Genomic DNA, 26,425 nt, shown 5'->3' with positions numbered 1-26,425 from the left:
CTGAGCAGGCGGTGGAAAAGAGCCAAAGACTGCAGTAAGAAGTGAATATACAGTGACATCCTGTTGCTGCATACCCACTTAAAAAAAGAATACAATTTTTTAACTGAGAAGACATAGACTTGTTATTGTTATCACTGACAACAAGGGAAAGCCTATTTTTATTGCATTAATTTTCCCCTTTTCTCCAATACACTTGCCATTAAAACAGGTAGTAAATGAAATTTGCACCCGGATAGCTCAGTTGCTAGAGCGGGCCGGGCGCCCATATCAAGAGGTTTACTCATCAACACAGCAGGCCCGGGTTCAACTCCGACCTGCGGTCCTTTACTGCGTGTCATTCCCCCTCTTCCCCCCCCCCTTCATTTCTTCAGCTGTCTTGTCAATAAAGACCTAAAAAGGCCCAAAAATAATCTTTAAAAAAACAGGTAGTGAAATGATAATGACAATATCCTTCCTCAAGTAACCTGCTATTATTATGGGCACTATACTTTCTCAGATTGGATTAGCTCCAACAGAATCCTAAATATTTTGGCATTTAAGTAAAATGTATTAAGAATGCATCAATGGGTTCTTTTCAAAAAATCCATTACAAAAAAAGCATTTAAATAGCATGCAATGTTGAGTTCATAGCTGCCTTTTTTCATACATGCTATTGGCAACAATGAGACAGACGATGCTATTCAGGTTGACACTTGATGCGTAACGTGCAACTCTCTAAACATGCATCAGCTACAACAAATCAAGTTAAAATATGATCAATTTTGCGAGCACTAGAAATTCCCTAAAACAATATTCTAATGTGATTCCATCACTGTTTAATGTAAATCCCTTTATTTGCTCTGAACCGATGCAAAAGGCTATTTTACCAAATTAATATAGTCTCTAATGTTCAGAATGACAACTAAATGAACTCTGGAAAAGAAATTGATATATGTAATGAATTCTGAATTTAAATATATTGTTTTTATGTAAGAGCCTCACAAACTGTCCCCAGTCTGTCAAGCTTGGCCCCCACATCTCTCCTCCAGCCTCACACTCAGCACTGGCTCCACACAAAGCTGCTGAGCCCACTACTGTATTCACTTAATACGTGACTGCACACCAATCCATGCCTCCAACTCTGTTGTTACATTTGCGGATGACATAACAGTGGAGGGACTCATCTCAAAAGGATAAGTCCGCCTACTGAGGCAAGGTCCAGAAACTGTCGGGGTGGTGTTCCAACAACAACCTGACACTAGATTAAAAACAAATACAAAATCATGGTGTGGTATGCTGGTTGCTCAGCAGCAGACCAAAAAAAGCACTGCAGAGGGTCATCAACACCGCACAGAAAATCATTGACTGCCCTCAGTCTAGGACTCTACAAACAACTGCTACCTTTGGTGAGAAAAAAAAAACATTGTTCAAGACCTGTCTCCCCCTGACCACCATCTCTCAGATCTCTTGCCCTCGGGGAGACGCTACAGGTCCATCGGAACACAAACCACACCAGACACCACCAGACAGTTTCTTTCCAAAGGCCATCCAGACCCTTAATCTAAACACATGACTCTGCACCCATATGTCACACTTATTGCATTTTATTAGTGTTTTTACAAATCACTTTACCGATCTGTAAAACAGTATATTATTATTAAGTACTGGGAAAAATATTACATAAATCCGCAATGGGACACAGGAACACAGGGGGCCTTTGCAGGTCGTTTTTGGTTCAACCTAACGAACAAATGGATTTATAACATCTGTCTGGCATCCTCAACCACTCCCTGATCCAACTTAGAATGCAGGTCTGCCCCACTCTTCATCTGAGAGTAAAACATTTTGGCAGAACTAAATGTATCACTATAAAACCACATCCACTCAAAGCTCTCAACCTGGACAACTCCAGTAAATAAACAAGTATCACTACTATCCTGGGTTTTGTTCAAGAACTGGTACTGTGTGTGTGTGTGTGTGTGAACAGGTGGAGCCCAACTACATCCAGTTAATCACTCGACTTCCCTCACTAGCTCCTTGCCCACCAAAAGTTGCATTCTAAAATATAGTTCTTATAGCCAGAGGTTGGTCCACCAAGTCTTTTGATTGGCACCGTACTGGCAAAAAAAACAAAATTCTTACACCTATCCTTCAGAGTGGTGGCCCTACTAGGATACCTATTTCGGTAGCTATGAATCAATTAAATATTATTTAGCAACAAGACATTTGAAAAGCATTGCACAGCAGATGTACCCAATTGAAGTATCTAAAGATTCATTCCAAACAAGGATAACTTTTAAGTGGTAAAAGTACATCACTCTAACTTAACATTCACATCTGCATGCAACATATAAAAGTTTCAGGTGACAGCAAAGTGTAGCATAGTGTGTTTAAGCCCACAGTTAAGCCCACAGCATACTTGAATTTATCGTATTCAAAAATGATACCACTGTTTTGACATGGGTCCTACATTATTTTGGTACTTGGGACATTTTCCAACAAAAAGGAAGAATATGATGATCAAAGAAAAAACCTAATAAGATCTGAGATAGGGCTAGGTAATTTTACCACTAAGTCTATATCACAATCATTTTAAATATTTAACTCAGTACTGATAAATTATTAAATGTAAAGTTTAACTTTGATCTGTCTGACAACTACAAGTCGTTGTTAAATTATCGCAGGACAAGGCAGGGGCACAGACTGGATGACCAAAAAGGTGATGCGTTTTGAGTACACCGCTCTTTAAAGCATCTCAGACAAACTTTTACTCGACATACCAGGAGCAGCAAAATGTAGTCGGTCAGTTGCTATACTTGTCAGCATCAGTAACTTTTCCATTCATCACCCAGCTCTGATCTAAGGTATTTAATGCTTGTAAAAACAATGAGCGCCCACATGTCAACACTCCTGGTATGATCCTTTGATTATCCACACTGAGCCACAGATGAATCTCTTTGACAATACACTGTCATTGACATGTCAATTTCAGTGGAAAGCAACTTTCAAACTAGGTGCTGTTTTGCTAAAGGCTCTTCATCTGTGGCTCCGTCATTTTCTAAGCTATTAGGGCAACAGCACAGAGCTCAAATTGTGAGACATACATTAACAAAATGAATCTAGGACAGTGAAGTGGACACCAAGTCTTTGACCTTAGGACAGAAAACTGCTGACCTGAGACACAAGCTGCACTTGTCTTCTCCTGTCTTCTCTCTGCTGAAATAGTAGACACTGTCAACTACACTGTTACATGGTGTGAAGGGACAAAAATGTAAATGACATTACTGTGTGCATGTACAGTGAGGAAAATAAGTTTTTGAACACCCTGCTATTTTGCAAGTTCTCCCACTTAGAAATCATGGAGGGGTCTGAAATGGTCATCGTAGGTGCATGTCCACTGTGAGAGACATAATCTAAAAAAAAATAATCAAGAAATCACAATGTATGATTTTTTAAACTATGTATTTGTATGATACAGCTGCAAATAAGTATTTGAACACCTGAGAAAATCAATGTTAATATTTGATACAGTAGCCTTTGATTGCAATTCCAGAGGTCAAACGTTTCCTGTAGTTTTTCACCAGGTTTGCACACCCTGCAGAAGGGATTTTGGCCCACTCCTCCACACAAATCTTCTCTAGATCAGTCAGGTTTCTGGTCTGTCGCTGAGAAAGATAGAGTTTGAGCTCCCTCCAAAGATTCTCTACTAGGTTTAGGTCTGTAAACTGGCTAGGCCACACCAGAACCTTGATATGCTTCTTACAAGCTACTCCTTGGTTCTCCTGGCTGATTGCTTTGGGTCATAGTCACGTTGGAAGACCATAGATTATGTCTCTCACAGTGGACATGCACCTACGATGATAATTTCAGACCCCTCCATGATTTCTAAGTGGGAGAACTTGCAAAATAGCAGGGTGTTCAAATACTTATTTTCCTCACTGTGTGTGTTACCCTTCTCACTTCTGCCATAACCTGACTGACAGATCCACTGACAGCACCCCTTTTTCACTGCTTCACTGAAACAGCTCAGCACTGACACTAGCTCAGAGATCAAACACAAACATGACTGCTTTCAGCACCTTCATTCGCACACTGTCATTGAGAGAAATCTGAGGCAGACCTTGAAGGCCTTACACAAAAGCCAATATTGGCTTGTTTGCCAATTTTGTTGGACAAGTTTACTTTTAAGTGATGAATCCAGATCATACCTTAATTAAAAAAAAAAAGATACACATTAAATGGAAATATTATTCTTCCCAACAGTGTTTTCTACATTGAATGTATTAGAGTTCCTCTCTGTTCTGCTGTCAGTTTTGTGTGTATGTGAGGGGAGCTTAGCCCCCGCCCTTATGTAAACAGGTAGCACAACAGAGAGCAAAGTAGAGAAAGACAAAAGGCAAACATCACCATTCAGAACAAGGTTTGAAATTCCATTATGTGAATAATAATAATTTTCTTACTTTAATATATTCTGCATCCCAAATATCTTAAACACTGATTATGAGACATCTATGGATTTACAATTAGTTTGTATTCTTTCTTACTAAATAAAAGGTGGCAATTTTAACAAAATAATCACTTTCACACAGTGTAACAAAGTTTGTGTTTCACTTTATACCCAGATATCCCCATTTTGTTTTTGTTGGAAACCCATTCTGCAGCACTGTATTTTTAAATATGAAATCTCAAATTCATATTATTTAAAAAGGTTGGTGTAGTAAATACTTCAGCTGCCTTTTCCCTCTCATGTCAATATAAGGACTCTGCTCCGTTGGAATAAAAGGTTTAAATCTCCAATCCCTTTGTTGTTCCTATATTAACAATGCTGTGCAGAATAATTTGTGAATTGTTTTTTGACTCACCTGTGCCAGGAATTAAATAAAAATGATGTGAGGTCAAACTCTAGCATGAACTTTCAACTTTAAGGAGGCTTTCTAAAGTGATAATGTAATTGCTTAAATCGTGAAGGATTTAGTACCTTGACTGCTATCCTCCTCTGTACTGCTGAAATCATCCTCATAGTAGGTGTTTGAATCTGTGGAAGCGCTGGCATCACTGCTGACTGAGCCCTTCCTCTGGCGTTGGAGAACACAAGCCTGATCGAAGCAAAAACAAGAACAGCATTATTAATCAAAGTTTCACATTTTTCGATCAAATGTTTCACACTTTTTTCAATCAGACGCCAATTTTATTAACAATGCAGTATTTAGATGACAAAAAAGAAATAAAACAGCTGCCAAAATATTACTGATGTTTGTTCCATCACAAAATTATGTTTTGCAATATCCGTTTTGTCGCTATGTATATTTTGTTGCATTTACACAACCGTGTATATACCGTATCGCATTTGTCTGGTTTCCCAAAAAGCAACACAAGCACTTTTCTATTTGCGATGGTAAAATTAATAAACATAACTTGCAACATTCAAATTACAGTTATCTACATAGATAATGATTGAACCTTTTTATAGGAAGTGGAGAGAAGGGTGAAGAGTAGATTGGTCAGGGGCACGGAGTCGATGAGCCTTTGGACTCTCTGGATGGAAGTGCTCTGTGCCATGATGTTGAGTTCAGCTGGAGGCCCATCACTCGCCCAACCCTGCAGGAAACATGGCTTTCAAGGAATAGAAGGTTCTGTTTGATTTGTTTGTTTCAGGATCATCTTGCATGTTTAGGACCTTTTTTATATTATTTTAAACTAGGGCTGCCGATCAAGTCAAATATAAAATTTTGAAATTCGCATGACTGTCCATAGTTAACTTGCAATTAATCGCACATTTTCTGCTCTTAATGTGAATTAAAGGGAACATTTTTCAATTTTTATTGCTTGAAAAACACTTATTACCATGAAAGAGGACAAATATGCTTGCTTTATGCAAATGTTTATTATTATTATTGCAACAATCCAAAGCAATGAGAAATACTGTCTAGAATATTCTCCAAAATAACCTCAAATGTACTGTATGCCTAACAAATATGCTGATAGCATAATATGGCAAACTCAAGCCCATCAAGCAACAACAGATGGGCACATTGACCTGAATGTAACATTATTTATACCAACATAATGTGTCCCATTTTACACTCCAAAGTTTAACTAAACATCTCATTTACGTTAAGCAGCTCACACAAAACAATGGGCCTGTGCATTACAGCAACAAACACATTGTACCAGTACATTGGTCAGCAAATTTAACAATGAAATTATGTTTAACCTCAAATGTGAAAATAAAGCCGCACAAAAAATCCCCTTCTACTGAGTGGGTGCAAAACATGGTTATACAAAAAAGAAATGTGTGCGAGTGTGTGAGAGAAACTGTGATGGAGGGTATGTGCGACACAAGGCTTATGCTCCAACAGGAGTTGCCTGGCTGCTTCACACACGTTGTGTGCACTATCAGTGGTCAGTGTGCTGGCATTATTTCCATTGTCCACTGTCTGGCTACTTGCAGAAAGTGCACGGCGCACAAGTTGGCAATATGTGTCTCACCTATCTTCATAACGGTCAAACCATGCGTCCAAAGCTCCAACTGTAAGTCAAAATAATGTGCTGTGACCCCGAGGTAAGTGTGATTACCAAGAGAAATCTCCAGTGACTGCAGAGTGGTACTGCATTTATTCCTGATATCCGAAACTACAGACAAGCGCAAGGGACCAAATTAAAGAAAACAAATGAGTGCTTATTTTGACAGCCCTACTTTAAAAATATTTTTTTTAAATCAAGTTTGACAACAATGACAGCCATTTTGTATTAATTTTCTTGATTTTTTTTTTTATTATTTAAATCAATTTGTATACAGCTACAGTGAATGAGTAAATAAATCAAGACTAGAATTTGTCAAAAAAGTTTAAAGTTTGACTAGATTGCAAATCTGTGAGTTTGCTTGTTTTAACAGTAAAACATGGGACATGATAATTCCAAAACAACGGAGAAGCCATACAGAATGAGAAGTCATGTAGACAGTTAGTTAGTTAGTGTTTTAGAGTTAGTGTCAGCAATTGCAACTGGCATTTATATGCTGCATAAGTACAACAATAAGATTCATGTACACAATGGAAATGTGCCTTACAGATATTAAGTGTAATTTGTTTGTTGCTTCACTTACTCGGTGCAGAGCCTCAACTTGCAGATCCTGGAAAAGCGAAGTCAAAAGTTTGATGGCGTGGTTTGCCAGGATAACAGACAAAACACCAAACCCTTGGTGTCTTAAGGAAAAACAAAAAGATATTAATGCACAGGAATCCCATTTTTCTTCTAAGTGTAATAATAAAATAAACATTATGTTTTTGAAATATGGAGTTCTTGCTTTGAGATTTAAAATTGTGATACTGTATTAAGATTTCAGAGATTTCATTGCAGTAATCACTGTCCACACCATTTACTGTATATTGAAAACAAAAACTGCCTAACTGATGCTGATCAAAATACAAAGTGAGCCACAGTGGAACTAAACATTATATTCACTGAATTCATATTCATTGGAAATTACCCTTTGCCAGGACCAAGTTTAGGCGATCCTGCACCATCCTTGGCGCGAGCAGCAATATCCCGGACACGCAGGGCAGCCAGGGGATCCTTCTCTTTCCCTTTATCCGCCAGGGCAGTGGGGCTCAGGTTAAGAATCAGGTACAGGCTGTTTAAAAGGCACCAGGCTCCAAGCAGCTGGAAGTTCTGATAATGCTGTAGTACACAAATGGACAAAAAAAAAAAAAAGATTCACAAAGAATTTGTTTCAACTTTACTTTCAAAAGCAGTAAAGAGACACAGTGTAAGTTAATGAAATTATTTTACTATTCTAGTTTAGCATTAAAACCTAGTACTCACCTCTCCTCCAGCTCTGCGGGAGTTGCTGATGGCTTGTCCAATCATTTCATAGATCTCCAGCTGTTACCAACACAAAGTTTGTACTTGTTACCATTTTAAATTTACTGTATCTTGTTAAGGTACTCGTAGTCGCTTGGCTAAGTAAAAACTTGAGAATAGCAACATTACAAGCTAGTGAATAAAGTTTTAATGTAGTACCCGTTTATGTCTCATATCTAATGTGAGCAAAGCGCACACTGAGAGTTTTGTACTCACACATTTCTGGACAATTGTGGCTGCGTCATTTTCATAGTCCTCCTCTTTAGTCCCAGTGGAGGCTGAGCGAAGCTGCAAGCCGCTACCTACTTGCAGAATGGCCATGCAAGTGGCAACACTCACACCTAAAGGGGTCAAAATAGTTTTTTTGTACATTTACCAACAATACCATGACATGCAGTTGTTGATTAAAGCGGTGAAATAATAGCAGTGGTTGTTCCAGCAGGTGCTAGTACATTAAAGCACATGTTGTATTGCTGCACTGCTTCATGGATTGTTTGTAGAAGATAAGTGGTATTTCCAATATTGTCTGCAATTCCTTTGTTTGCTGGAGATTATAGTAGTTTTAATAACTGGACAGTATAATAATTTGCCTTCAGAGAGTTATCACCCACCAGCATAGAGACAGCTTAAAGCCAGCACAGTCATATCCAGTAATCTCCCAGGTGTCAAGGGCTCCAGTACAGGAAGGGAAAGTGTGTCCAAAGCCATGGTTACGTCTATCACCAGCGAATGAAATCTGCATTTGGGTTTTAAGTATGGAAAGTTAATTGAATGTTTGAGCGACAAAAACTTTCAAAACACTAGTAATCTAATACACAGGTTGAAACTTACCGATTATATTGTTAAATTAAAACATAATATATATTCTATCAAATTTGACATTAGAACATTTTAACCATATACATAAAGTATATCAATACAACAATAAATAAATTACCCATTGCGGACAGCAGTGGCATCAGCCACTGTAGCAGGCATGATAAAGAAAGAGTTGGCTGATACAGCATCCTGAAAACGGTTGATGTAACGCAGAAAGTAGGGCAGGTTGAGGCACACACGTAGCAACTTCTCAGACCCACCTGGAAATAAAAATTATGAAAAAAATATAGCCATTGTTTTACTGAAATATACCAAATCCACACCATTGTTCATGCATATTAATTTACGGTGACTTTCTTAAATATTGGAGTTTGCCCAAAACAAAGATTTCAAATGTGTTCTGGGGTATAACTGTAAACTTGGTGTTAAGCCAAAAAGACAACAGAGCAGCAACAACAACAACTCACCAAGTTCCTGTAAGCTTGACACATTCTGAGAGACAAAGGCATTTTTCATTTTGGCCTGGATGGCTTGATCGGTGGTTTGGTCATCGCAATCACTCTCAGCCTATAGTTGGACAAATAAAAAAAAAAGCACAATCCCGATGATTCATTACAACCATATGACAATTTTAGTTATATTGTAGGAGGCAAATTATATTACAGGTTTAAGGTACATTTGTTTTCAGTAAAAACATTTACAAGAAGAAAGTTAAACATGTTGCTGTGGTTAACTTAAGCAGCCAACTACAGCAGCTGGAGGGCTGGTCTGTAACACTTGCCTGCATGTGTGCTGCTGATGGGGAGGCCAAGATGGTGGTAAGGTCTGGGTTAAAAACTGAAGTCAGTTGATTGAAGAAGTTCATTTGTACTTCTTTTTGTCGAAGTTCTGGGTTGACAGCACTGGGCAACTCCTTCTGATCTTCCACTATTAAAAGAACAAAGGAGGACACTTTTCTTTAAATAATAATAATAAAATAAATACCAATGTATGTTTTTAACAAGTGTTGGTTCTTTTTTTAAATAAATGAAAATGTGTATGACTAGTAGTGCTGTAATTTGCAAACTATTGTTTAACTCGGCTCCCTCCCTTAAGGCACACTTACCATCTGAAAGGGTCTTGATGGTTTGAGGCAACTTGGCAGATTTCATCATAGCAGTAAAAGTAATGATTTCTGTGCGATCTAGTCTGCTACAGCCAATGCAAAGACCTTTTATTAGAAGAATCAGGTGTTTCTGAAAAAAAATAAAAAGTGTTTATTAATAAATTTAACTTGTGTTTATACAGTGAATCATGTTCTTTTAAAAAGAGACAACTGACATCACCAAAATATGAAAGTTAATATCTATTTTAACTAATCAGAAAACATGTTAAAAAAATACAACCGAATCAAGACAAACTGCCTGCCAGAAAAAGCTTTGCAACATTTTGTCTGTGGCTGGTCCTATCTCCTTAAAACTGACCAGAATCTTCAGTTGAATGCGGTCCTATATTACATTCTCCCATGCAACTGGTTTCTCTCACCTGTGATACTGCACATGCCTCATCTGGGTTCTCCAAGCGCAGCAGTGAGAATTCAATCAATACTTTGCACGCTGCAGCAACCGACAGCAGCTGATTTCTCGGTACTAGGGAGACAGATCAGATATAGATTGCTGGTTGGAAGAAACACAACCTATAACATTTAAATGTTTTTGATTAATAGCAGTAGCACTTTCTTTTCTATTACACTGAAGAGAAAATAAAAGATACATACTTTGCCCACATACTGTGGTGATGTAGTGTGCAGAAAGTGCCACGAATGATGAGTAGAAAGGCTCATACTGTTTGTCATGGTGAAGGATGTCTGATTCACTGCAAATGAATGGAATATCTCATTAAACACTGTCAAATAGGAATTCATGTAGAACATTTTTACATTGTTCTTATAGAGAAGAGTTAAGAGAAACAAAACAGAGGATGACATGTTTTTTTTATGAGCGACACGTAAGTCCAATAAACTTAATACCACCTATAACATTTAGCAACAGGCTGAAAACCTACTCCCCCCCAGACAGTATTTGCCAAAAATACTAACCCCTAGAAAACAATATTGAGAACTGATCTAACATTAGGAGTGTGAATCTTTACTGGCCTCACGATTTGATTACAATGATTCTTTCAACGATTGAAATTGATTCATTATCACAATACACCACCTACTCAATATTATTAAAAATGTACTACACATGGTTTTCATCAACATAATTCAATCAATTAGGGTCTGTCACTGCATCAATACAGAAGTGTCTAGGGGGCCCGTTTCAGGAAGGAGGTTTAACAAACTCTGAGTCTAACCCTGAACTCTGAGTTGATTTACCCTGAGAAAGGGAGCTCAATTTTGGTGTCTAATGCAGCTAGAAAGGAGCCATGATACTACGATTCCCCATGGCAACAACCACAAACAAACTGGTCAGCATACTTTAACCCAAAGGTAAAAGCAATGCCTTTGCGCACACTCACTGTTTATGCAGTCTTTTTTTAAACGTCAGATCAGAAATGACAGAACTGCTCTTTGCCTACTTGCTGTTTGCCACCAAGAAAAACAGTTTAATTATGCAGTAGAGCTTAGCATATTTGGTGTCTTAAAATCACCTGGAAACACACAGCTCTGATGTGATCTGTTTGCTGATAGACCTCACCTTAGCAGTGACCTACACCATCCTTCTTGCCACACCATGGAAATATGCACAATATCCAAAATTGGAAAAGGTAAATAATGGAAATACCTCCACTTTTCAGTTTATCATCATACAGTCTAGCGTTCTAATTGAACACATCATTCCACATCACAGCAACTATGATGCTGACAACCCCAAAACCAACAATTCTGTTAAATGTCAAACTACTCTTGCAGCACTCACATGCTCAAGAAGTTGAAAACACTTGCATGAGCAGAAAATGCTTTAGATTTGATACTATAGCTAATGAGTGAGCATCAGAATATTCATATAGACGTGTATACAAGCCCATTAGACGTTTCATTTGAAAACAAAACTGACAGTATTACTGCTTACATTTTAGGTTTGTCGTTTCTTCGGAAAATGAAACCAACAAACATTGCAGGAAGCTCTTAACTTGAATGATCAGCTGATGTCACCACTGAAAAAGTGTCAAGTGACAAACTGACTAAGGTGTAACGTCAGGTACTACCACTCCATTGTGATATTGTGTGGATTAGTTGTTTGTTGGCCGAAATGTTAATATACTAGCTAGCTAGCTACCTACCTAAACGTTTCCTAGTTCTATAATGCCTGGTCACAACACTCGTCTCTAAAGACAAGTTCCCCCTGCCTTACAGACACGGCACCAGCTTCCCTGTAGCACTACCGTGGCGAACTGTTCTCAATCTTCATTTAATTACAAAGCGACCCATCACCACCTCATCAAAAATGAGTAGAGAGTGCAAGAAGGTCCCCGCCTACTTCCAGCCCAACCACAGACACACAGCCGATAACGTCAAACTGACTGAAATGTTTACATTGTCTGTTGACATGCCCAGAGCAGACTGGATCAAATTTAGCCAAGTCTAGTTAGGTGACGTAGCTAGTTAACGTTACATATTACTATGACTTGGCCATTTTAATGTGACGCTACACAGTCCGTCTGAAAGGCCCTTAGGTAACGTTAGCTTGCTGGCTAATGTTTGTGTTGCTGTTAGCTAGCTAATGATGATGCATATTTTCTAAACGTTACAGTGCGACCCCAATTGACGATTGCAAAGCAATAATGTCACATTAAAGATAAACGTCAACCAGTGACAAATCAAGCCTAGTTTCAAATAGTTAACGAATTACCAGCCAGTGTAAGCTAAATAGCATTTTGAGTAAGTTAGCTAACGTCAATAGCAGTAACGTTACAAGTTAAGCTCAAGAAGCTTGCTAGCCGCTAACATTAGCTAAACGGCTAACGTTTTCCATCGAACGCACCGTTTACCTAACATGCATAGTTAGCAACTTAGCTAGCCAGCTCACTCATGGGTACACAGCTAGTATTTGAGCAAATGGAGACACGCTATTTATTGACATGTAACCGGTTACCTGTTGATTATAGACCCAATTAGCTGAGGTAGCTCCTTCGTTTCAAAAGCGGTGTACGAAGCTGATAAAAGCGGCCGTACTGCCGCTGTCCATTCGTGTTCCCCATCTCCTCCACTCGACGCCATCTTGAAATCCCATAGAAAACTAACTAGCTACTGGAAGAAGAAACTGTGACAGCAAATCACAGGGGGCGATGTCACTGCCCAATGTGAGTAGAGTGCGGATTTGAGCTGCGCATGCTCAGATGTAAACGGTTTACGGCATAACGCGTCATACCATGAGAGTCGAGTAGGTCCGACCTTCTTTATGTGTCTTGACTACTCTGACTTGATATCTGAAGATGGCTTCATCCTCTTCTTAGATTTCGATAAGGCCTTTAATAATGTAGAACACCAATTTATTTATTTTTTTAGAAAAATTTGGTTTTGGGGATTTTTTCTGCAAAGCAATTAAAACTTTATAAATTAATGGCAACAGCTCTATTAAAGTGAAAAATGGAACTTCCCCTAGATTTAATCTGTAACGGGGCATTCGTCAGGGATGCCCGATTTCCCCTTATCTGTTCTCACTTGTTTTACACAAATTCTCTTAACTCAAGTCGGTAACAGCATTATGCAAGGAATGTCTGTTGCTGGTAGGGAAATTATCATCAGTCAGCTTGCTAACGATACCAATATCTTCTTGAAAAATGCAAGCCAGATACCTGTCACCATTCAAGTAATTAGCCAGTTCTCAGAGGCCTCTGGTCTATGCCTAAATATTAATAAATGTGAACTGCTACCTTCAAGAGATTGTAATCTACAAACTATTTGCAACATGCCAATCAAGAAAGAAGTTACGTCCTTAGGGGTTATTATCTCTAAAGATCAGACAGTGAGATGTTCAGTAAATTTCTCTCCGATCAATAAAAAACTCGGAACAAATTGAACCAGTGGTTGCAAAGGGACTTATCTCTAAAAGGCAGAGTGTTACTTACCAAGGCTGAAGGTATATCCCAACTCACATACGCAGCTCTCTCTTTACACCTGGACAATGACATTTGTAAAGATATTGATAGAATGCTTTTTGACTTCCTCTGGAAAAATTGTACCCAATATATCAAAAAAAGTGTTGTCATGAATAATGATGAATCTGGTGGGCTCAACGTTTTGGACTTCAATGCTCTAAATAATACGTTTAAGATTAACTGGGCTAAGCATTTTCTTAAAAACCCTCTCTCGATCTGGAATTTCTATTCCCCACTATATATTCTCTCGCTTCGGTGGTCTGGGATTTATTTTGAACTGTAGCTATAATGTCGACAAACTCCCTGCAAAACTGTCCACTTTCCACAAACAGGTCCTTTTAGCAGGGTGTCTATATATCTGATTCCAACTCCAACAACAAGAAGGCAATTAGAACTGTCAACTTATGGTCCCCCTTGTCTTTGTAACGACCTTTAAGCTTCCCCTGGCTAAACTGTACTGTACTGTGTTTTCCTTATAAATGTTTATATGTTTTTTTGAACACCCCTGTATGTCATTTGTGTTCTGTTTCCTTTTTTTGCAATAAAATAAAAAAACGTAAAAAAAAAAAAAAAAAAAAAAAACAATAAACATTATTTTAAGATACTATAGTGGCTGTTTTGAGATACAAAGTCATTATTTTGAGATCTTATTCATTTGAAATATCTTATAAATTTAAGAAAATCTCTCATTATAGCCTAATGAAGTAATTACTTATAGAATCATTTTGTCATCATATTAGAGGAAATTAACTTTCATGTAGTAAAGATCCCAATTTTTTGGTTCCTTTCAGTGTAAACAAAGGGCATTTAGATTAGAAAGAAAGTGTCAAATGTAACTAAAGGCTCAGCATTTTAATTTCTAGTGCAATAAAGAGACTTTCTATTTTATTTATTTTTTAAATTTCATTTCTAAACTTTGAGGAGAGTTAGTTTAGCTAAAGGACCACACCGTTTTGTGCTCTTCAATCTTACGGTCTGTATTTATTTTTTCACCTACACAAGTGTTTCTGAAATTCATTCTAATAATAATAATGTGCACAAATCACCAAAAGTCACATTCAAATTGTAAAGCCGAATGTGTGTCTGCCTAAAATAAGATTGGTCAAACATTTGGTTAAATTGTGATCACTGCAGTAGATGTATTGAAGCTGTGTGCCTTTCTACCCTTTAGGGGGCAGCACTTCTCAGTCATAAGACTTGAAGGAAGCAAGTCAACTTCCGGCTTCCTCCTTCTCTTGAAGAGCAAGCTAACGCTACTGCTGCAATGGCAAAGCTAATTTGGTTGTGCCTGAAATTTATTATGTTACACAGCATTGTCGAGGCTGTGTTTGAGGATCAAGTAGGGAAATTTGACTGGTAAGAGGAATCTAGAGAAAGATCAAATATTTGTGCTATTTAGAGCCTTATTGTAATTTGGAAACGCTAACGCTAACACCTGTCACTGCCACTAGCTGCGACCCGGTGTGTTTGGGATGGACTTAGTGTGAGAGAAAAGGCCAAACAATAATAATAATACATGCACTAGCTTTTTGCAGATGCTTTTGGCTTGTTTACAGCTTTTGCCTTTAGGAAACCCAATTTCTTGTGAGCTTAATGAGATTTAGTAAATGTGATTGAAATGGATTTCTAGGCATTTGAAAAGCATTTTAACCAACCTGGTAATAATCATTGCAACGTTACCGTACAACGTTACATTTTCTTGCTTTAAATTTGAGCTGTTTCTCATAACACTAGGGGTTGATCCTTGCAGGGGTACAAGCATTGGTTCAACTATAGTTATAAACTAGGTTGTTGACCTTCTGACAGCTGGTGGTCTGTCTTGTGATTTACAGGAGACAGCAATATGTTGGCAAGGTTCGCTTTTCCCACTTCGACTCACATGTGCAGTCATCCAAAAAGGTTCTTGTGGCAACAGAGAACAATGTCTTTGCTTCACTCAATACCAGGACTGGAGAACTCTGTGAGTATTTTGTTTTATTTTTTTGTAATTGATGTTCTAAATGGCTATGGACAGAAGATGATCCACCTTTAGTTTACATACTTTGTGTTTTTACATTAGTATTTATTCACTGTCTCTTACAGTCTGGCGGCACGTGGATAAGACTGGACCAGAGGGGAACATTGACGCTCTTCTGCAACATGGACAAGGTGATTGTGTTATTGCAGTTGAGCTTAAAGAGCTTTTGTTCTGCCTAAAGCAGGTAACTCATAAAACTGTTCTTGTAACCTAGATGCGGTGCTGGTGGTTGGTAATGGCCGGCTGCTGCGCTCCTGGGAGATAAATATTGGGGGTTTGAACTGGGAGATTGTGCTGGACTCTGGCAGGTGATTACTCCCTTGATTGGTGGTTGATAAATATAAAATTGCTCTTAATTTTGTTCAGATGTTATTTGCCTTTGTTCTACATTTCAGTTTCCAGTCGGCATGTTTAGTTGGACAGCAAGACACAGTGAAACACGTGGCTGTTTTGAAGAAAACTGTCATCTCTCTCCATTACCTTTCTAATGGTCATCAGAAATGGATAGAGAATCTACCAGAAAGGCAAGTGGACATGTTTTCTATGTCACTGGTTCAACAATATTAAAACACAATTTATCTACTAGCTTTAAATTAAGCCTGTCTGCGTTAATTATATGCCTCCCCCTGAAGTTGAAGATCACAAAACTATTAACCGGAAATTATAAAAGGCAGAGAGTTATATAATTTTTTTATATCTCAACAGTGAAACCGTGGATTACCAGGCTGTGTATTCTGGTGGTAATGGTGAAGTGTATGCACTGGGGGTCGTCCCTCATTCCCACATTGCAATTGTTGCTTACAGTTTGGAGGATGGGGAGATAATCAAGCAGGTAATCCAGATGTATAGTTGCATAAATGCAATAACTTTTTGAGCTTTTGAAGTGAAGTTGTAGTGTTGCTACATATCAACTGAATTCCACATTTCATACTTCTTTGCTCATGTTCTCAGATCTCAGTTGAAGCTCCATGGCTGTCCAACATACAGGCCAGCTGTTCAGTGATCGGCCAGGGGATGTTGACGTGCGTGGACTCTGCAACAGGATCCTTCTACATGCTTGACTTGCACCTGCAGTCCCAGATGACACAGATCCCCCTGCAGGTACCCACCAGAATAAAACCAAAACCTTTTGTTTTTTTAAATTCCCATGTGTGTCCTATGCACTGGTTTGGGTAGGTCTCCATTGTCCTCCCCTTACCTACCTCATTTTCTCTGTGTGTGTGAATGAATGTTTCGATAGTTTTTACAATATGCTTCTATGTATCTTCTTTTAGTCACTTGGACTTGAAGTCACCCCTGGTTTCCAGCCAGTACTGGTGTCCACCCAGCCCAATCCAGCTCGCCCGCCACTGTTGGAGTTTCTCATTCAGCTTGGGCCTGAACACCACTTGCTTCTCCAGATCAACAATGGTCACATAGTTACATTGAGGGATTTCAAGCCTGTACGTTTCTTAACCTTGCTCTTGTATCTCATGCATGACCGAGATTCTGACAGTTAAAACTCAGACCACTTAATATTTGCCATCCAAAAATGTTATTTTATTCAAATATTGCCATTATTGTACAGTAAGTCACTCTGGATAAAAGATTTAGTTACATGGCTACAATGTAAATGCCACTTGACTTTCTTGCAACAATTGTAGGGTTACTTCTTCTTCTATCTTTATTATGTAAGAAGGTCTAAATCTAAGTGGAAGCTACTACATTTGTTAATGTAGGGATCAGTTGTGAAAATTGATTGATCTGTCTTGATTCATAGGCCATGCTGGTTTCATTTGCTACCACTGGAGAGAAGACTGTTGCTGCTGTCATGTCGCCCAAGAATAAAACTGTGAGTGTGAAATCATTATATTAATCACATATATTCAAACTTGTTAATTATGTGGTTTTCCATCATGCACTCTTTGAAAACTACGGTGTATGGTAGCAGATTTAGTACAGTCTAAATTGTCTCTTTGTGTGCTTTATGTGTGATGGGCATGAGGATTTTTATGAAATGTGTTATCCTCAAGATGAGAAGCATTTTGTATGCTTCATATGATTATCTCTTTTCTTCCATATAGGCTTGCAGTATTAACCTCTTTAGTGGAGAAACTGGACGTCGACTGCTAGACACAACACTGATTTTCAGTTTGGATCCTAATGGTGGGAAACCAGAGAAGGTGAGTCTATATTTTTCCAAGTGATTCTCCAGCATGTTTGATTGGCCTTTGATGTGAATGACTTGACCAAGGCTTCAAATTAATTTCATGACTTTATAATATAACACAATTTTTATTCTTCCAGCTGTATGTACAAGCATTCCTCAAGAAAGACGACTCTGTTGGCTACAGGGTCATGGTGCAGACAGAAGACCACACACTCACTTTTATACAGCAGCCAGGTATGGATGGCACAGGAAACGGGAAGTTTGGGTAGTGTTGGAATGTCAGTCCAATGTTATCTGAGGTGTTAGCATGCACTCCTGTCTGCCATGGTGGCTTTTTCCCTGATTCTACCACTGAGGGCTGCCAACGTCCAAACGTTTTAAATTACTGGTCAGCGTTATAAAATAAAAAGACCTTTTTTCTGGAATTTTACTTAACCAGATCCAAAAAAACACACCCCTTGACCTTTTAGTTTTCATTATGCATGAAAATGGAAGCCTGAAGACGAGTGTCTTCAGTGAATCACAAGAGATGTAAAGTAACAGGTGAAATTGCTTGAAACTTTTGATTTATGTAAAAAGTGCATCCCTCATTGTGTTTAATGTTGAGATCCAGTACTTCTTTCCTATTGCAAAAAGACTAGTGAGCCACGATTTGCTTTATGATAACAGCTGGGTATATTCCACTTTTAAATCCTCAGTAATGCTGCCAACATCCAACCACTGTGTGAAGCACAAACAGGCTGTCGGTTGTTTTAATGTACACACAATCTTGTCTTTTTCCCCGACCAAAAGGGAAGGGGGGAAATATTTCGTGTTAATTTATGGAAAGCGTCAACACAAATTGCATACTGTCACAGGGTGTGTAAAATGGAATGAATGATTACAGGCCAAAAGTGAGTCTTGTTTTCCAGGGCGTGTAATGTGGATGAGAGAGGAGGCCCTGTCAGATGTGGTGACAATGGAAATGGTGGATCTGCCTCTCACAGGAACGCAGGCAGAGCTGGAGGGGGAGTTTGGCAAAAAGGCAGGTAAATGTCAAACCGGAATCCCTTTTTTTTTTTTTTTTTCTAGGTTATTTTCTCGAGCTTGGTGAATCCTTTTTCAGAGTTTCCTCAAAACTAATGAACTAATGTTTAAGTCCACTGAATTGTTGATTTACATTTTCTTCTTACTTCAACTGCCCAGCACCTGTTTTTAATCATCAAAGTTGTAGTTTTGTTATTTTGTAGTTTGCAACAGGCTTGGTGGCCTGGCAGAAAAAAAAACGTTTTCTTCGGTGTGTTTACTTGGTTGCTATCTGCTTCACTTTCTTTTGTCTTTGTTCTGTTTTTATTGCTTCGCTTGGATTCAGCCGTACAAGGTAACTCACTGCTCTGCCTGCTCCCCCCCCCCCCCCCCCCCCCCCCCCCCCCCCCCCCCCCCCCCCCCCCCCCCCCCCCCCCCCCCCCCCCCACTGAGCCTTTCATTCTATTACTTGATTTCACTTTTAGTCATATCTTTACAAAGCCGCTAATTCAACTGTTCTTGTTTCTTGAACTGTTTTCTTAATGGTGTTTGAAATAAGCTGCTAAACAAGTATTTACATTATTCTAGTTTTTTATGCATACAGTGGTGTACATACCCTGTTATTGTTGAAGGTACACCGGTGCTTTGCCTGCAACAGAAATACCACAGGGTCCAAGTTGTGATTCTCAATCCATTGAAATCATTAAGCAGCATCTGTGTGCTCTCTCTGTAATTTGTCTAGATGGCCTGATGTCCATGGTGCTTAAGAGGCTCTCCTCTCAGCTTATCTTGCTGCAAGCTTGGATTGCTCACCTCTGGAAGCTGTTCTACGATGCACGGAAGCCTCGCAGTCAAGTCAAAAATGAGGTGACCATTGAGAACCTCTCCAGAGACGAGTTCAACCTGCAGAAGATGATGGTTATGGTTACTGCATCTGGGAAGGTACGAGGCCAAGGCTTGCCCAAAGCTAGTGTCAAGATGAATGAGCTGTGCTGCACATTTGTGGTTTGAACCACTTTCTGTTTGTTTTGTCTATGGTCAGGCAGGCCTAAAGTGAAATTAAACACTAATAAATAGACTTCATCAGGCAGCTATGAAACTCTTATTTTTTCCCTTTGCTTGTTTTTGTTAAGCTCTTTGGGATTGACAGCAAGACTGGCAGCATTTTATGGAGGCACTACCTGAACAACATCCCATCTAATCCAGCTTTCAAACTAATGGTGCAACGAACAACTGCACACTTCCCTCATCCGCCACAGTGCACACTGCTCATCAAAGACAAGGTATCCCATAACAAGAGCTTTGTGCTTAAAGAGATTCAGGGTGGGAGTCAATTTTATTATTTTGCCACGCCAACATAAAGTAAACAAATGACTTTAATGTTAAATCAGCAGATATATTGCTCATTTTTGTACCTCGCATAGAGTTAGTGGCTTCAAAAGAGAGAACCTTAAATTTCTACCAAGCATGCCTTATATAGTACAGTACGCATTGCAAAAGCAACTATACTTTTTTCCTTGTGGTTTCCTTTTACAAGTAGTGTGTATTTACTTTTTGTCATTTTGTGTATATTTTCGTTAAATATTTTCTCCCTCGTCTTTAGGACACAGGCCTGGCCACACTGCATGTGTTTAATCCAATTTTTGGAAAAAAGAGTCACATCAGCCCACCTGTCCTGTCTCAGCCAATACTTCAGTCACTCATGCTGCCTTTCATGGACCAGGATTATGCAAAGGTCTTACTTCTTGTTGATGACCAGTACAAGGTCAGTGGTAAACTGTAAACCCCACCCACCAGCTTATCATTCTGCATAAACTACTAGAGATACAGACATTCATCTTGTGTATCCATGTGCATCAGGCCAACACACAATTAGTAAAATTGTATCCATCTATTATTTTTCAACAGGTGTCTGCCTTTCCCTCTACAAAGAATGTACTACAGCAGCTCCAGGAGATGGCCTCATCCATATTCTTTTATCTTATTGACTCCAGCCAGGGAACACTTTCTGGCTACAGGCTACGAACGGCAAGTTGAACCTTCTTTTGCTAAATTATTTCAACCTTCTTTGCACATTAGGTCTCAAGGGTTTTAGACAAGTTTTAGCCTAGACACCACCAGTCTTCAGCTTTTGGTTCCCATATTTCTATTCTTCATAATTGCAGTGACAATTTCACTATATATAATGCTGAATAATTCTTAATAGTCTGTTTTATTGTTCCCTTTTTCGCAGTGAGCTACCATTAAATGATACTTAAATCACAGTTGACTGATTGGCAAAAATAATTCATCTGGATGTTTTGTGCATTCAGGACTTGTCGACTGAGCTGATCTGGGAGGTTGTCGTCCCTACCGAGGTCCAGAAGATTGTCTCAGTCAAAGGCAAAAGGCCCAATGAGCATGTACACTCCCAGGGAAGAGTGATGGGAGACCGTAGTGTTCTATATAAGGTATGGTTACTTCCACTGAAAGTGTACTAACGCTGTGGTTTGGAAGGAGTGTTGAGAGAGTTTGAAAATGATATCATGGCTCTTATTGGTGCTGGATTCGGTCAGTGTTGTCTAGACTTCTCTCTTTCTCCCATTTCAGTCAGAAACACAGTAACTCCTCGGTTTCTGATGTAGGCTGAAAACTCATCTTTTCCATAAGATACTGTACCTCATGTCACTGTTCTAGTGAATCTTCTCCTCTGCACTAACTGACTCTAAATAAGAATAAACCCTGTTTTTTGTTTTTCTTCTAGGTCTCTTACACTCTCTACTATAATTCCTCCGTGATCTATGAAAATGCATCATATTCTCATCCTGCACTTTTTTTAGGCACTCTATCACACAAATCCCCAAAATGTACAATTACAACATTATGGTGTTGACACTTGGTGCTTTCACAAAATATTTTTGATGAATAATCATCAGTAATGTGGATATAATGACTAACCGGTTAAAGGCAAATAATAGAATCGTTAAAACAGTCTGGTAATTTCAGAAAACAACATCACTTTACTTTAATGCAGCCTTTAAAACCAGGAAAAAACACTTGCATGCAATATTACGATATCCAAAATCTAAGACGATATCTAGTCGTCTAGATATATAGCAACATAGATATATTTTGAAACATTGCCCATCTTTACTTTGATTAAGATGCTGAACTGCACTTCATCTAATTTGTTGCAGTACCTGAACCCAAATCTCCTGGCCGTGGTGCTTGAGAGCACAGACTTGCATCAGGAGCGAAGCTTTGTAGGGATCCTCCTGATTGACGGCGTGACTGGTCGCATCATCCACGAGGCTGTTCAGAGAAAGACCAGAGGACCGGTGCATGTTGTGCACTCTGAAAACTGGGTGGTGGTGGGTGTTATTGACCGCTAAAGTCAATCTTTTTTTTTTATTTTTATAAATGTTGCTGTTTGCTTGGTCATCGCAAGAATACTGTGTTGGCTCACTGCTGATGTGTGTAGTTAAAAAAAAAAAGAAGAAAAAAAAAAGAGTATGAATCAGCACCCACACTGTAACCAAACAATTATTACATTAATAGACAAATGTTGAAGGAGAACACAGGTGATCTGAATGTGTCCCCCGCCTATATTTGACCCCACAGTACGAATACTGGAGCACCAAGTCTCGCAGGAACGAGTTCTCTGTAATTGAACTGTATGAAGGAATGGAGCTCTACAACAGCACCGTGTTCAGCTCGCTGGATCGGCCACACGCTCCTCAGGTGCTTCAGCAGTCTTACATTTTCCCCTCCTCCATTTCCACCATGGAGGCCACACTGACCGAGAAGGGCATCACCAGCCGACATCTGCTCAGTAAGTTTTAACGAGATCCAGTCTCATGGGCTGCAATTCATTACTGTTTGAGTTATCTACCTTCTTTTCAACATTGTTCAGTCTTTTTTTAATGTGTGTCTTTGGGTTTTCTTGGTCACAGTTGGCTTGCCCTCTGGAGGGATTTTGTCTTTACCCAAGATGTTCCTTGACCCTCGGAGGCCAGAAATAGTAACGGAGCAAAGCCGGTGCGTCCTTTTGTCAGGCTTGGTTTAAAGTATTACATTTATTTTTCCTGTCTCTCTGTCTAACTTGTTCACGTCATCTCCAGGGAAGAGAATCTGATACCGTACGCACCAGAGCTGCTGATTCGTACAGAGTGGTTCATCAACTACAACCAGACTGTATCAAGAGTGCGAGGGATTTACACTGCTCCCTCTGGACTGGAGTCGACCTGTCTGGTGAGTCTGCGTTTAATAATAGTAGAAAAACATATTATATGATGAAAACCAAGGTATGCATTTCATGTTTTAGCAATTGTTGACGTAAATGACGTGAAAAGTACTTATTCTTAGCCATAAAAATTAATAAACATCCAGAACACAGGATTAATCAAATATGGCAATGTCACCTTTTTCCTTGTAGGTGGTGGCATATGGTCTCGACATCTATCAGACACGGGTCTATCCCTCAAAGCAGTTTGACGTACTTAAAGACGACTATGACTATATGCTGATCAGTAGCGTTCTCCTTGCCCTTTTCTTTGCCACCATGATCAGCAAACGCCTGGCAGAAGTCAAACTGCTTAACCGGGCCTGGCGGTAAAGGATTGGTTAAAATCCCATCTCTTACAGCCCCGAGGCTGCACGACGGACCTCAGCCCGAGGAGATGATACGGCTAAAGCCATGCCTGTAGAAGAACACAGGCCAAAGATCAATGAGGCCCATAAGGAACTGCAGGGGTAAGGGGACAGCGGGGTGGGGTGAAAGGAGGGATTAGAAGAGGTTTAATGTGTGTTTTTTTTAACTTATTTTGCAAGCACAAGGAATTATTTCATAGTAAAATAACAGTTTTTTTGTCTAATGTCATTTTGATTAAATGTTTAACACATAACTAATTCCAAATGAATAATCAACAGTTTGGAAATTCCCACACATGTGAAAGTTAGATACTTAAGCAATGTTAGGTTCTTCCAAAATTGTTTGAGGCAATTATTCTTCATTGGATACTCTAATGGAGAGTGATAATAAACAGGGAGGTTAGGGAAAGGAGTTACAGAAGACATTAAACAGCAGGATTTGATACTTTTAGCCTGCTGAATCACAGTGATACCCAGGTGAAGAATTGTATAAATTGTGAGAAGATCATGCAGAATGGACAAGAAATGGTCATTTATTCTTCCTCCCACCGATGGGACCGTCACACTGATGTCACCATCACACGCCTAACAAAGGAAAATAACCCATCAGTAGCCTTTATTTTCTGTACATCAATCATCCTGCAGCTCATATGCATGAGCAGTTTTCATCCACTGTCTGCTACGGTTAATGCTCAATTAAAATTTCTTTTTGTCTCAGAAGTCCAGTTTTTTTCTGTTTTAAGAGAGAGCAAAAATGTGTTCTTGGAACAAATGCTTGATTATAGTCAGACATTTAAATTTTTTAGGTAAACCTGGTATATTTAATGCTTATAAATTTCAGTAATCTAGGTGCAGAATTACTGTAACAGCGTGTCAACATGTTACTGTAGGTTGTAATACATTTACAGAAATGTATTTGAGATTTAAACCAGTAAAATTGACTTAAAGCCTTAACTCTTTTCAGTTGGCCAATAACAATTATATAATTAACATAATTAGTAAATGTAAATACTGATTGGTAATCATTTCATGTTGCCTCTAACATGTTTTATCTCATAGCAGCAGGACACAGTTATAGTTGTTCACATTAAAAAAATTATATTCGCAAACTGTTTCCGACAGTCTTGGCTTCTTCTCAGTTAAGGTTTTCTTCAAAGATTTATGGAACAATACAGTGGGGCTCGAAAGTTTTGAAAGCCCAGGTAAAAATTTGTGCATAAAGAATCCAAGAAAAGATGGAAAAATCTCCAAAAGGCATCAAATGTCAGACATTCGTATAATATGTCACAAAAAGTTAGAAGCAGTTGTCTAGACTGAAAATGGTTCACGCTCACAAAGCAGGAGAAGGCTATAAGAAGAAAGCAAAGAGTTTTTCAGATGCCAATATTCTCTGTTTGGAATGTAATTAAGAAATGGCAGTTATCAGGAGAAGTGAAAGTTAAAGCAAGATCTGGAAGACCAAGAAAAATATCAGACAGAACAACTTGCCGGATTGTGAGAAAACTAAGTCCAAACCCACGTTTGACTGTACGATCCATCCAGAAAAACCTGGCAGATACTGGAGTTGTGGTACACCATTCCACTATAAAGAGACACTTGTACAAATATGGTCTTCATGGAAGAGTCATTAGAAGGAAACCTATTCTACGTTCTCACCACAAAAATCTGCGTTTGAAGTTTGCAAATGACCATATAGACAAGCCTGATGCATTGTGGAAACAAGTTCTATGGACCGATGAGGTTAAATAGAACTTTTTGGCCGGAATGACCAAAGGTATTTTTGGAGAAGATAGGGCACAGAATTGAATGAAAAGAACCTCTGTCCAACTTTTAAGCATGGAGTTGGATCAATCATGCTTTAGGGTTGTATTGCAGCAAGTGGCACAGGGAACATTTCACAAGTAGAAGGAAAAATGGATTCAATAAAATTTCAGCAAATTTTGGACGCTAACTTGTTGCCATCTGTGAAAAAGCTGAAGTTAAAGAGAGGATGGCTTCTACAAATGGATAATGATCCTAAACACACCTCAAAATCCATGGTGGATTACATCAAGAGGTGAAAAACTGCAGGTTTTGCCATGGCCTTCACAATCTCCTGACCTCAACACAATTGAAAATCTATGGATAGACCTAAAAAGAGCAGTGTGTAACAGACAGCCCAGATATCTCAAAGAACTGGAAGACCTTTGGAAGGAAAAATGAGCAACAATACCTTAAACAGGAATTGAAAGACTCTTGGCTGGCTACAAGAAGCGTTTACAAGTTGTGATACTTGCCAAAGGGGGCAGTACAAGGTATTAACTCTGCAGGGTACCAAACGTTTGAAGACGCCATTTTTTGTTTTCTTTTATTTTGAATGTGTAAATGATGGAAATAAAATCTAACTTTTTGTGCCATATTATATGAATGTCTAATCTGTAATTTAATGCCTTTTGGAGATTTTTCCATCTTTTCTTTGCTTCTTTATGCGCATTAATACAAACTTTTACCTGGGGTGTCCAAATTTTTGAGCCCTGCTTTAACACTGGAAAAATAAAGAGGTGATATGTTTTTGTTGCTTTTCAAAAGAAGGCTGTAGTTTCAGAAGGATCAAATGTCAAAAACAAAAGCTGGACGCATGGATAGGTCAGTTGGTAGAGCGGGGCCCTCTCTCTCCCCTTTCATGTCTCAGCTGTCCTATAAAAATAAAGTCTGAAAATGCCCCAAAAAAGTCATCTTTGAATTTTTTTTCTTAAAGATTCAAGTGTCCTGAGAATGCTGGCTAAACAGACCCCCCCACCCCCCTCCCCACAAAAAATACTATACAATTGGTACATATAGTTCCAGTGCAGAAAAAACGACATTGAGTCCATTATAGAATGAATAAGTTATTTTATTTC

At 38.9% G+C, this 26,425-nt stretch overlaps 2 protein-coding genes and 1 long non-coding RNA gene across 17 annotated transcripts in view; 2 read left to right on the top strand and 1 right to left on the bottom strand.

Moving 5' to 3' along the window:
* ubr4 (ubiquitin protein ligase E3 component n-recognin 4) overlaps positions 1–12,986 on the bottom strand; it is a 63,552-nt gene extending 50,566 nt beyond the window's left edge. For 8 of the 14 annotated variants that reach the window (XM_034876078.1, XM_034876076.1, XM_034876082.1 and 5 more), the window contains exons 1-16: positions 12,741–12,986; positions 10,418–10,515; positions 10,186–10,289; positions 9,767–9,896; positions 9,443–9,588; positions 9,129–9,228; positions 8,780–8,921; positions 8,454–8,578; positions 8,059–8,183; positions 7,804–7,863; positions 7,469–7,659; positions 7,085–7,184; positions 5,440–5,592; positions 4,958–5,075; positions 3,931–4,017; positions 3,154–3,195 (exon numbers count right to left, since the gene is read on the bottom strand). In XM_034876078.1, coding sequence (XP_034731969.1) covers positions 3,154–3,195; positions 3,931–4,017; positions 4,958–5,075; positions 5,440–5,592; positions 7,085–7,184; positions 7,469–7,659; positions 7,804–7,863; positions 8,059–8,183; positions 8,454–8,578; positions 8,780–8,921; positions 9,129–9,228; positions 9,443–9,588; positions 9,767–9,896; positions 10,186–10,289; positions 10,418–10,515; positions 12,741–12,865 — 1,846 coding nt within the window. In that variant the 5' untranslated portion in view covers positions 12,866–12,986. The remainder of the gene's footprint in view (positions 1–3,153; positions 3,196–3,930; positions 4,018–4,957; positions 5,076–5,439; positions 5,593–7,084; positions 7,185–7,468; positions 7,660–7,803; positions 7,864–8,058; positions 8,184–8,453; positions 8,579–8,779; positions 8,922–9,128; positions 9,229–9,442; positions 9,589–9,766; positions 9,897–10,185; positions 10,290–10,417; positions 10,516–12,740) is intronic. The other 6 variants (XM_034876089.1, XM_034876090.1, XM_034876080.1 and 3 more) reach the window with 5 other exon arrangements.
* On the top strand, positions 23–11,123 carry LOC117947359. Its single transcript, XR_004657221.1, has 3 exons — positions 23–34; positions 2,137–2,138; positions 11,062–11,123. It is a non-coding gene; the product is annotated as an uncharacterized LOC117947359 (long non-coding RNA).
* A 1,936-nt stretch (positions 12,987–14,922) lies between the features above and the next one.
* On the top strand, positions 14,923–24,505 carry emc1 (ER membrane protein complex subunit 1). Of its 2 annotated transcripts, XM_034876125.1 has the most exons (23): positions 14,923–15,102; positions 15,579–15,706; positions 15,829–15,894; positions 15,978–16,071; positions 16,159–16,287; positions 16,469–16,595; positions 16,715–16,864; positions 17,038–17,205; positions 17,523–17,594; positions 17,827–17,925; positions 18,050–18,146; positions 18,824–18,940; positions 19,264–19,272; positions 19,660–19,859; positions 20,051–20,200; positions 20,521–20,682; positions 20,826–20,945; positions 21,230–21,367; positions 22,094–22,267; positions 22,518–22,728; positions 22,850–22,934; positions 23,018–23,147; positions 23,332–24,505. In XM_034876125.1, exons 1-23 carry the CDS (start codon positions 15,011–15,013, stop codon positions 23,509–23,511), a joined length of 2,898 nt encoding a protein of 965 aa, XP_034732016.1. In that variant the 5' UTR covers positions 14,923–15,010; the 3' UTR covers positions 23,512–24,505. The 2 variants fall into 2 exon arrangements, with proteins under 2 accessions (XP_034732016.1, XP_034732017.1); XM_034876126.1 differs by lacking the exon at positions 19,264–19,272.
* The last annotated feature ends 1,920 nt before the right edge of the window (positions 24,506–26,425 follow it).

Source organism: Etheostoma cragini, chromosome 7, assembly GCF_013103735.1.
Source record: "Etheostoma cragini isolate CJK2018 chromosome 7, CSU_Ecrag_1.0, whole genome shotgun sequence".
Taxonomy (NCBI): domain Eukaryota; kingdom Metazoa; phylum Chordata; class Actinopteri; order Perciformes; family Percidae; genus Etheostoma; species Etheostoma cragini.
The sequence above is the reverse complement of the archived record's forward strand: the minus strand, read 5'-3'. Positions and strand labels throughout refer to the sequence as shown.

Coding starts and splice junctions, on each gene's coding strand:
- emc1 (XM_034876125.1), top strand. CDS start 15,011: ATGGCAAAGCTAATTTGGTTGTGCCTGAAATTTATTATGTTACACAGC. Junction 17,206..17,522: donor CATTGAGGGATTTCAAGCCT/GTACGTTTCTTA, acceptor CTTGATTCATAG/GCCATGCTGGTTTCATTTGC. Junction 22,268..22,517: donor ACTCTGAAAACTGGGTGGTG/GTGGGTGTTATT, acceptor TTGACCCCACAG/TACGAATACTGGAGCACCAA.